The sequence below is a fragment of the Asterias rubens genome, chromosome 4 (assembly GCF_902459465.1).
Source record: "Asterias rubens chromosome 4, eAstRub1.3, whole genome shotgun sequence".
Lineage (NCBI taxonomy): Eukaryota > Metazoa > Echinodermata > Asteroidea > Forcipulatida > Asteriidae > Asterias > Asterias rubens.
Genome location: NC_047065.1, coordinates 8320140 through 8331749, shown reverse-complemented (window position 1 = coordinate 8331749; position 11610 = coordinate 8320140). Strand labels below are relative to the sequence as shown.

Below are 11610 nucleotides of genomic sequence, written 5' to 3'. Positions count from 1 at the left end.
GTTAGCCCACGAAGCAATCACTGACAGACACCCTGGGAGCCTTGAATACAACATGCTTATTATAAACAAACTTTAAAACATAGACTTCTTATTGAACATGGCAGTGTAAAACTTGTTAAAAGGTGTGCGTCCTACGCAAACATAATAAAACATTAAACAGCAAAAATGTACCAGATAAAGGTCAATGCACAAGTATTTTTTTTCTCAAAAAAATCAGGAATTTTTGTCATCTAATTATATACCCCAATCGATGTTAACACTTTAAGGCATTCAAAATTACTTTTTTTTTTTTTTTTACATTATTAATCAGACTGCAATAGCCAAAGTTTGTTATAATTTTATACGCACACTGGTTAAAAAAGAGTATTTTCTGATCAGACGCTATGCCAAAAAAGAAGAAAAAGTTCACAAACGAATGTTTTAAATCGCAACGGAAATTATCGTTGGTTCAGTTGCTCAACACGACATGTATTGTGAGTAAAAGAAATGGTGACTATTGTGAACTAAATCAAATCATTTTATTTATTTTGTCTTAAGTGTATTAGTGTAATATACAGAGTATTGCTTTTAATTAGTCGGAGACTAACTTTAAAGGTTTTCGTATTTACAAAACTGAGGTAGTTGTTTTGCCAAAGTTGTTTGTTTCTTGTTGCGAGGTTTCTCAGCGAGTGGTTAAGCACTACAAATTGTAACGATATGGGTATGTTTGGTAGAATTAGCCATCTAGCATAGAGAATATTGCAACAGTTCGACTAAAGATATCCAAATGGATTTGCGATTCTTATTTTTGACTTGACAGGGAAAATGTTCGTGTACTTAAAATTACCCAATTATCTTTTTCATACATAAAACAAATTAACGCAATGCCTTTTGGGCAAGTCATGGTTTAGTAAGTTAAATATATTTGAAATAAAGATTAAATTTATCATATCTATGTTCATAAATATTAATTCAGTCTGCTTTTTACAAAAGAAATGTTGGGAATAGTTTGATCAGACGAACCAAGGCTGAAATTATCACTAATTCAGACACTCTTGGGAGAACGGAAAATTTGATTGCTAGCTTTCATGTGTTGATGTGTCTAGTCTGTTTGTTTGTTTGTTTGTCTGTCTGTCTGTTTGTTTATTTGTTTGTTTGTTGTTATCTTCCACTGACTTCCCAGTTATAAATTTATATTATACATCATTTATACACTGTACATAAGCATAATCTGCCGATATTTGACAAAAGTATAAAGACACTATGTACCATAACACCAGCTTTCAAGTTTTTACATACATTATTATGTACATCATACTATGGGGAAATCACTCTTAAAACAATATTATGACCTTGTCAGTATAAAAACATATTTGTACATTAATATAAAAGTAAAAAGGGGTCTCTAAATTTAAAAAATGCTGTACATAATACATTGGTTCTTTAAAACCATTTTCTATTCTTTTCCCCTTTTTCCCGAACACTGGCACTTAGGGGTTGATACTTTGGAATCATGATTTTAAAAACGACAGAACATTCGTTTGATCTTTTTAGAAATATTTTAATAAATAACATACCAGAAATAGTGCCATTTATTGTTTCCAATCGATCACACTCAGTCTGCTTTATTTACACACTGTCTCGCAAGACACCGCAAATTCACACAGTATATAAAAAAAATAGCGCCCTCTGTCACACAATCTTAAAGTTCGTGTTGCCACACACACTGTGTAGAGCGCCCTCTACTTATCCAGCTTGGAACAAATCTTGACTCGTCTGTGTTCCTTAGTGAGGAACTTAATTGCCCTTTGGATGACGTGTATGTTGGGATCACTGCATCGACGTGTACTCTTATGAACACACTGTCGGTATTTAATAAGACTGTGGCATGGATCTTCATCTTCTCCTTGTAAGGCAGAAACAAACTGGTTGTTACAAGGCCTCATGGTCGACACAATGCAACTCTGTCTTCTTAACCGACTTCTGTAGCGCTTTGACTCTGTGGGTCACAAAGAACAGTGGTGCAAAATTAGTATTCAATTTCCATCATTTTGATTCATGCATTACTTTAATGAGGTTGGTCTCACATAATTCATGGAGGAAGAATAAGAAATTCAATATTGCCCTCTATGCCTTAAGCAGTGACACATTGATTATGACATTGTCATGAACAAAGAGTTAGAAGATAATGTAGAACTTGTTGGTCAACGGTTGTTTACCAATTAAACTTTAAGCAGGCTTGTTTACAACTGTTTATAGCTTCAAGCCAGTGGATGCAACGTTCTTCTTTTAGCAAATTTAATAATAAATTAACCACCGGAAAAACTGCCTGCTTATTCATACAAAATGGTTTTTCAATGAAAATACTAAGAATGCATGAAGAGTAACTTTTGATCCCAAATTAATTTGTTCATCAACTCACGTCTTCTTCCTGATCTGACTTGTCTAATGCCAGCTTGAACTGCGTCTGATACTGCTGATGTTGGCATGATATTTGTGCTGACTGCTGATGTTGATGGTCGGACTTTAGGAAAATGGGTATCTTGACAAAGTGACTTTCTAAATCGCGTTATAAGAGAATTCACTTCATCATCAAAGGAACTTTGCGATTGGCCACCCTCGGACTCCGTACTACATGTCGTTCTTTCACGCTGAATACAGTTTTTGTAAACCTGTGAACGATACAAAGTTTCCAATAATGAGCTTAAAAAATCACCAGACTTTGAAATAAACAATGTGTTATAAAGATAACAGAAGTGCCAGCAGTGGAGTGTTTTCTTTTCCAGGTTTGCAATGTATTTGTTATGAATAAAATACCATGTTCCCTGAAAAATCAATGGTGTTGGTATATACTCTAGCTATACGACTATGATTAACTTTGACTTGCAATGTTGTTTGTCCATTGGAGGTCGACTCCATATATTTCGATTATTCTGTGAATTTAGACTGGCTGTTAAATAATGGATGAATACACAACTGAACAGGTCATTCAGAGGACAGGAGCAGCAATTATTCTTCATGTAAATTGGATATGGGTTGCGTGTTAGTGATACCGCAATGTTATGAATACGGTGAACAAGTAAAGGCCAATTTATGTCTGCTAATGTGAATTTTGTCACACAGTACAAATTGATTTTTAGATTACATTGAAATAAACTTTAACAAAACTATGGGTAACTGGTAACAACAATTTTGCACATGGAATCTATGTTGAGGTTTTGAGACTGCATGAACTTACTGGCAAGCTGTGGCACATAGCGTCACCTTGTTTGGATCCCCACTTCTTCACTGCGTTTATGAACTCCGTGCTGCAAGTTTTCATCAATGTTGTAAAACAGTCCTCTAGAATATACACAGGAACAAGAAACACAATATTAAAGCCTGATAAAGGTTGAATCAAATGAACATGGAAAACTGCAAATATTTGATTTCGTAAATAGTCTATAAGGCAATCTGCTATTGGCCGAATACTATGTTGAGTACACATGTATATGTAACCCGCAGCTTGAACTTAATCCAAAAAGAATTGGGTCATCGAAATGTCAGGTTAATTCATGCATGCAATTTGCCTCGAAAATCCAGGAAGAGCTTTCCACAAACAACATTTTAAATTTTTCCCTTTGCTTAATACTAGTGAAGATTCAGTGTATGGGTATACTGGGTTTGTTGTTTTGGCCAATAAACCAACCCACGCACTTCAAGAAAATTGTCCATCCATGATACAACCTCTTTCATATTTTCATCTGCACTGATCTAACAATGTACAAAAAAAATGACAAGAATAGGATGGGGAGAGGGTGGAGGAAGGGGAGGTTTGTGGCGGTCGGCACAGTACTCTATGTAGACCGCAGCGAAGGATTGACGAGAACGAACACACATGTGACAAGCAACCAATCAATGGGCCTTGACCGCATCGGAAATCGTCAATCCAACCGGCCGAGCAAGAACAATCCGATGGAGTTGCCTGGCTGCTTTACCAGAAGGACGTGAAGTTGTGAACAATTGATTGAATGCATAGCAATCGCAATGCGTGCAAGAGCAATAGTTGGAAATTTGTGGGAGCATACCGTCGCAGTGGCGCAACGGGTTGGATATCAAGTCGGCACTTCCTGTAAGTGTCGATCTTGTATTGGGCTCCAGGTTTAACTTTTTCCTTGCTTTGATTTTACCTAACGATTTCTCTTTATCAAATGCAATTTAAGGTGATTAAATGATAGACATCGTTCGTTAAAGAACATGCAATAAACATTACCCAACTTATTTGTAAGATGCCAAACCCGCCCAGAGTCCGGATTTGTGTGCCTTGTCCGGACTTTGATACGGAACCACCTACAGCGCATGTTGAGGGTATCAATGACAATATTGTCAAAGGGAGATAGAAAAGGTGTTTGATGAGGTATGTGAATGGGCTGGTGGCCAGCTAATTGAATGGCTCAACGGACGACCTCACATGTAGTCTTCCCCACCTCTTATTGTTACGAAAGACCAACTACTGACAAAACATCTGTGAGGCTTCTTCATCGAGCAGGTTATTTAGGCGCCTCATTAGGACATCTCGTGGGCGTTTCTGCTCGGAATTCCAGCCATAGTGTGGACAACACCTTATGTCTGCATAAATGCACTCATTACCTGACAGGTAAAGGACACTTCTATAAAAGCAGGCGCCTGTTGTTGTTCTGAATAAACCAGATTTACAGAAAATAATACACATTTTACATCGTTCACTTTCAATGACAGACTATGAGCTTGCGGTTTTTATATCGGGCAAAAGTTTGTTCATGCTTTTAGTTTTAAGAGTTTTTGATTAAGAGTCAGTTGTTTTTTGGAAAATACTTTGCTTTCGTTTCAAATTTGCAATGTGGAATCTTACCTTCTGGTTTCGGTGTGTTGTGCTGGACCTGAGACTTGAACTCCGTTCGAGATATTCTGCCATCCTTGTCTTGATCGAAGTTTGAGAAAATTGTTTTGGAGTCCATTTCAGGCATGTTAGGGTTGGATTTTCGGTACTCGTTGTGTGTTATAAACCCATCTCCATTTTGATCATTTAAAGTGAACGCTTCCATTGGGAGAAGAAGAATGTCCTGGTAGCTAAAGGTAACAAAAAGGGTAAACAGTTAATGGAACAATCCCGAATGAGTTTTATTAAAGAAAATCAAATCGAGATTGGTATTTAGAGAAAACGAAATCGCTGTGAATGTCTGACGTCGGTACGTATAAAGCATGAACCGATGACACTGTGATATCATTTTCACAGTCATTTTAAAGATGCTATGTCAGACTTTTGGCCGATTTGATCCCAAAATTTTGATTTAAAATTCAATTCAGGTATTTTGATGGGGGTCGAGAAAGTTACAAGCTTTCATTTGAGCCATTGCTCGAAAAAGTCGGTCAAATATTAGTAGCAGTGAAATAAAGTGCTCACAATTAGTTTTTGTCGGAATCCCGACAATATATCACGTGACCAATTCTTATGTGTTTTAAAAGAAACGTTTTAAATTTGTGTCATGGTTCCTGACCATTAAAAGTAACAGTTAAACCTTTTTTTCGTTAGAGCAGGTGATACTCTTTTAAATACCAATCACTCAAAAAAATCCATTTTTTAATGTTTGGGGCCAACTATCTGACATAGCATCTTTAAGTTGCTGGCAAATCCCGTTCCTGAACATGATTATTTCCTCATAGCCAAGGCAATGTGTTCACCATAAGCACAGCTACAATCACCTTACAATATAATATTGGTGTCCCTGAACAGATCAATGGATTGACAACCACCAAGGCAACCGTTTCTGTATTCGCTTAAAGACACTGGACCATTGGTAATTGTCAAAGACGAGTCTTCTCACTTGGCGTATTTCAACATATACATAAAATAACAAGCCTGTGAAAATTTGAGCTCAAGTGGTCGTCGGAGTTTGCGAGATAATAATGAAAGAAAAAACCCTTGTCACACGAAGTTGTGTGCTTTCTGATGCTTGATTTCGAGACCTCAAATTCTAAACTTGAGGTCTCGAAATCAAATTCGTGGAAAATAACATGTTTCCCGAAAACTACGTTACTTCAGAGGGAGCCGTTTCTCACCATGTTTTTACTATCAACCTCCCCCCATTACTCGTTACCAAGTAAGGTTTTATGCTAATAATTATTTTAAGCAATTACCAATAGTATCCACTGCCTTTAAAACAATATACATAGCACTTTGTCAATAAAGAAAAATGCGATCTTCAGTTTGTGAAATACCAAATCTGCAAAGACTTACTCTTTGATACGGCTTTGTTGTTAAGAATACCCATAATTGGGGTGCGAATTTATAAAAACAAATGTAGCCTTGCCTTCTCAGTTAAATCTATTGCAACAAGTTTGGTAAATATTATTTGGTAGTGAATATGTATCTGGAAAACATTTTGTTTGGAACCCAGAAGACAGTGATGAGACCAGTCAAAAAAGCATTTCCGGTGCAATCCTTTCTTCCATTTGTTAACACTGACAGTCTATTGAACAATGAGCTGTCAATCACCGTCTCTATTGTTAATAAGTTTAAACCAACCCGCGGGACACCTCTTTATGTACGCACTCAATTCGATCAAAAAATCGTATGACTCTTACGAAGATTACATGGGTAGGCATATAATTGGGTTACATTCACAAGCAAGATTTTCTTAATCTTCAATAACAAAATCAAGCGCAAAAATGGAAAGACTTTTAAAATAAAGTATCACGGCAATTTTTGTGTGAACGAATTAATCACGTATAAATAAATCATTAATTACTTTATGGAAATAGTTCAGATCTCCAATCTGATTGATCAGGCGTAATCAAAGTGGAGGGGCGATTCATAGTGATTTCGTCCGTATATTTTTTTGTTGGGGTCGTGAAGTGTGTTTTTATGGGTTCTTGTCATCATATGATTTCCATTGTTAACGACTATCTCCAGTAAATGGACACGGATCGTTTGAGTTTATGAATAAGTACATCACAAAAATTGTATGGATTGGGCCAAGCACCATTATAATTATAATCGTTTGACCACAATCCCTATTGCATGTATCCTGTCTGCTTTACTGCTGTGAATAACTCAAGCATCGTGCATTCAGGATTAAATATGCTGACTTTTATGGAGGTCTCTCTACTTTTATGAATGGTCGTTAGGGTCGATGCACTGTGCTTTCCGGAAATACTTATTCTAAAGCTCTAAATTGAGAACTTATTGACTACAATAGCTTGATCTGAATTGATATGTTTTGAACTCACTCTGCACTGCTTTGGTAATCAGATGAACTAGCTGAGTATTCTTCATCGACCGGGAGCGACCTCACCAAGATGGGTACGAGGCAAACAAGACACGTGATCACACTGACATACATCATGAGAAAGATCTAAAACACAATCAAATCGATACAAATTAATTAACTGATGAACGACAAATCTTCACAAAGTTAATCTGTTACCAGATTTGTAGCAATTTTAGTGTTCATCGTTTCAGTTTGTACCAACCTACGCATGAAACTTTTGTTGAGTTCTGTTTTTTTTTCATTTTGATTGTGTAGGCCTAGATCGGAGAAAACTTGGCAAATTATGAAGTTGTTACGAGTTTTTTTGGAATTCACAATACCTTGAAAAGCGTTACTAACTGAGCTCAAAAATTAATACGGCATAACAATAAAACAAATACCGATAGACTGTTATGTACTACAGGTACATCACGTCAATTGCATATTTTAAATTGTAAGTGAACTGCAGCTTATTGGCACGGGTTGACTGGGACGTCCCCACCGCACCTCTTGCCTGTCGAGAACAATCGCAAGCCAAAACCGACAACACGAAGCATATCTCGACGATTCGCGGGCCCTCAGTCCCAAGTGTTTCGCCGGTTTCTCTTCATATTCAAAGTTTAGATTTGCCTCACACTGTCTTCATTTTTAACATAAAATCAAGGATTTTGTGATGGGGTAAAAAGCTTCTAGACTGATGACTGTTTAAATTTAATCAGTATAATTAACCAATAAATTGACAACAAAAACACAAATCATTCTGAAAAAAAAAGATTGGTTGCGAACTAAGGTTGGCTCGCCTGAGCCGTTGTAGCCAAAACACATCATGGTGTTTCTACTAACCGTGAAATTACTTGACTTTACGTGACACGGGGTGGTTAATCTGGGCCGTATTATGACCCGGTGCTAGTAAGAATATAGAATCATCAAGAATGATGAAATAAAGTTAAGGGAACAGAACAAACATTCACAATGAAACAATTCAATAAGTTATTTAGCCAAAGGGCATTTTGACTGCCTTAATGACATAAAGTAGAGGGAAAAGGGTACACTAATTGCCGGAAATATGACATTATTATGCGCATGAACATACTCTTTCAATCTAATGTCATAAACATTGTTGACAAAGACAATAAACACTGCGTAATAAATCAGCAAACTTAGAAGTTCTACATCAATTAAGTCCAAGTTGTGTGAAATTTGAAAGTCAAACGCTTTTTTTTGTTGCTAAAAGGCTGTATTTATTTTGGTTGAACATCATCTGAGAAGCATGTGTTCCTGCGTTTGACGTGCAGCTACACAAATCAGTGTGAATTCAAAAGCACTATACACGTCAAAAGTGTTCTTACAATACTGCGTTGCTCAATCGAATAGTATGAAGGTTACCATGCTGTTTCCAAACATTAGGGCATGTGCGATGACAAGATAAACAAGATGACAGCTAGATGTGTTTTACTTACATAAACGTGGTGATTTACAATCCCTGATAACGAAATCGACCTTGGGTTTAATGTAGAAACTACAATCCAATACACGTCGTTCAAAGATGTACAACGTGAAGTTGTATACTATTGGTAATCGGCTAGCATCCGGTTCGTGTCCAGGTTTCCGTGATATTGTTGTAGTATAGCTTGTCCGTCCCAGTCAATCCTTACAAGTCCGTGTTTTTCCTTCAATGTACTATTTTTCAACGCGGGAAATGACGAGTTTATATATAGTTCCCGGCAGCCGCCGACCGCTATTCACCGTGCTAGGTAGTAAAGATTGTGTGTATGTGCCTTACACGAAGAGTTTGACGTGAAGTAAATAGCGGGTCACCGCTGCCCCGCCCATTCATAGGACATGGGATGAATGGTATAAAAAATGACAACACATAAATCGGCTAATAGAGATCTTTCGGCTCTGGTGATTGATTGACAATGCTGGAGTACGCGCATGCGCTGTTTATCCTCATGAGAGAAGCAATACTCACTAGCCAAAACTACAGCACGTGTGTCACAATCCAATGCTCTCCAATTAGCAAACCCCAAACGTGTAGCGATCTCTTACAATCCTTGATTGAACCTGTCAAGCGAAACGGAACCACTCGCCTTCAATTTTCTCACTGAATCCAGAATTTTGTAGAACCGAGAAAAACAACATGACAATGAAATTGTTGGATACGATTACTATGGATACATGTCAACAATAATTGTCAATGGGATTGGACTTGCTAAAAACAAAATGGTTTTCGTAGTTTGCGCGTGGTTTTAGTGTTTCTTTGTTAATTATTTGATGAAACAATGTCCGAGCTGTCCTGAGCTTGCTGGAGCGATGACAAAATCTCCCCTGCTGTGAATTTAACTTCAAATTTTTGACTTACTTCTCAATGCAAACACACGTGGCAGAGAGAAAACGCAACATTAACTGAACAGAAAACCAAATCTATGTTTCAGCTTTAAAAAGTAATTGAAATAAAGTGCAATGTCAACAATTATTTTGTGTAAATGGCATTTTGCCAAGTTCTGTTCGGCTTGGTTGGAGGAGCGAATCCTACGTCAATATATGACAATAGCTGCTGCTGGTTTACATCATTGTCAATACTAGTCTCTTGGGCTAAACGGGAGTTCAAGCCTGTACTGAAAAGAGCCAATTTCCACGCGTAATCGCCATACGGTGTTTTCGGATCTGACAAGCACACAACATGTTTATGCAAAATAACAAACTTCTGGTGCAATATATCATGGAGGTATAAATGACTAGCGTGTGTTCGAGCACGTGATTGGACGCTTAATGTCTCCCAAAGCACATGGCGTGGAACGGAACACTTTGTCAACACTTGAAAACTCTCCGTGTCAAATACAATAATAGTAAAATAATAATAATAGAAAAATAACAAGGGAACACAATGCCAATAACAGTCGGTTGTCAACAAGTCAACAAACTGTGGCACAATAACAGATCAAAGTTTGGTCAGCACACCTGCTCTTTACGGTTCGACTATAAACGCAATGGTTCTCTCATAGCTGTAAATCGTGTACACAATTCGGATAAACAAAAAGGTATAAAAGTGACCATTAAATTCCAATCCTTAAAAATGCTAAGTTAACCTGAGCGTGAGCAGCATGATGGAGCAACAAGGCATGCGTCAATCTTTGAACAACAAATTTAAACACAGGCCTAGTGAACGAGTCGATGATTGCATTGTAAATGGACGGCTTAGGTGTGCTCTAGACTATAGTACATTATGAGTAACTTCTTTCTTTCACAGAAACCAGATTTACAGTACAACGAACTCCGCTTGCATCATTATCACAGTATGCCGAACTGTTTATACAAGTTAAATGACAAAAAAAAGGTGGAAAGCGACTCACTTTAGAGGAATCCTTGTCTTATAATCAACACAACTTGTCTTTTCATGTCCTTCTACATTATTAATATTTGGTTCGGACTTTAGTTTGTTTGACGCGAGCGAGTGATGAGTTTAATGCGATTTGATCATCCTTGGTACTATTTGCACACCTGGGCTACTCGAAATAGACGGGCATTCCACCTGAATCATTGATAACAAAATCTCCCGCCCTTTTTACCGGTAAGTTGGACGATAGTCACATTTACTTGCCAGACACATGTAGTGAGTGCAGTTAGGAATCGCATGGCTCGATCATCAGTCAATTTGAGCAAACACTTTATAGGGTGCAAAAGGCCGTCCCATACACCTGCCACTAGTCTATCGTTGAATTCATCTGCGATTTGGGGATAATTTATTTAAACTTTTTAAGACCGTAAGTAAAACATCAATTATTGGAACCTGTTGGGTAAGAAACATCAATTCTTGCTTCTGCCACTCTATCACTATTTACAGGGGTGGACGGAACGTAACACTCTGCCCTTGATCATGTTTTATTAGGAATTTCTATTTTTGTCTTCATCGATGACAATTCGTTGTAATTAACTCCGTAGGTAAAACTATTTATAAAGTACAGTAGAAAACTGAAACTTACAATTTGCATGGAATATCTCGGGTAAACCTTTGACATAAAAACTTGTTTTGAACGAAATTGTAGGCTACACGCTTTTGGCCCCGTGCCAATTATCAATTAGGCTAGCCTGTACATGGTCCATTATTGCATGGGTAACTCTGGCTAGGACTTCGAGCCGTAAGCCAAAACAGTCTTTACCCTCAATATTATGAAATTCGATATGGAGTGAAATCACGTTTTTTTTACTGGTGGAACTCAAACATCCTCTTTGATTGAAAGACTCGATAATTTCCTGTGCACTGGGCGTACCAAACGGAACAATAGCGTTTGTCCCTGTAGTCCATTACTTCCGATGTATGTCCCGGTAGAGCTGTTTGCTATTTGGGTGGCTTTTAGCCACG

The 11610-nt window shown here is 37.5% G+C and overlaps 1 protein-coding gene across 1 annotated transcript; it reads right to left on the bottom strand.

The window, feature by feature from the left end:
• Window positions 1-280: 280 nt before the first annotated feature.
• On the bottom strand, window positions 281-8989 carry LOC117289622. Its single transcript, XM_033770825.1, has 6 exons — window positions 8708-8989; window positions 7228-7352; window positions 4850-5067; window positions 3218-3321; window positions 2402-2651; window positions 281-1978 (listed from the first exon to the last, which is right to left on the bottom strand). Exons 2-6 carry the CDS (start codon window positions 7341-7343, stop codon window positions 1722-1724), a joined length of 945 nt encoding a protein of 314 aa, XP_033626716.1. The 5' UTR covers window positions 7344-7352; window positions 8708-8989; the 3' UTR covers window positions 281-1721.
• Between the last annotated feature and the right edge of the window lie 2621 nt (window positions 8990-11610).

Bases quoted from the DNA above. Each gene is read 5' to 3' on its own strand.
- LOC117289622 (XM_033770825.1), bottom strand. From the start codon at position 7,343: ATGATGTATGTCAGTGTGATCACGTGTCTTGTTTGCCTCGTACCCATC. The intron at 2,652-3,217 runs GTAAGTTCATGC...TATCGTTCACAG, and splicing joins CTATGTGCCACAGCTTGCCA to GTTTACAAAAACTGTATTCA. The intron at 1,979-2,401 runs GTGAGTTGATGA...TGTGACCCACAG, and splicing joins AGTCAGATCAGGAAGAAGAC to AGTCAAAGCGCTACAGAAGT.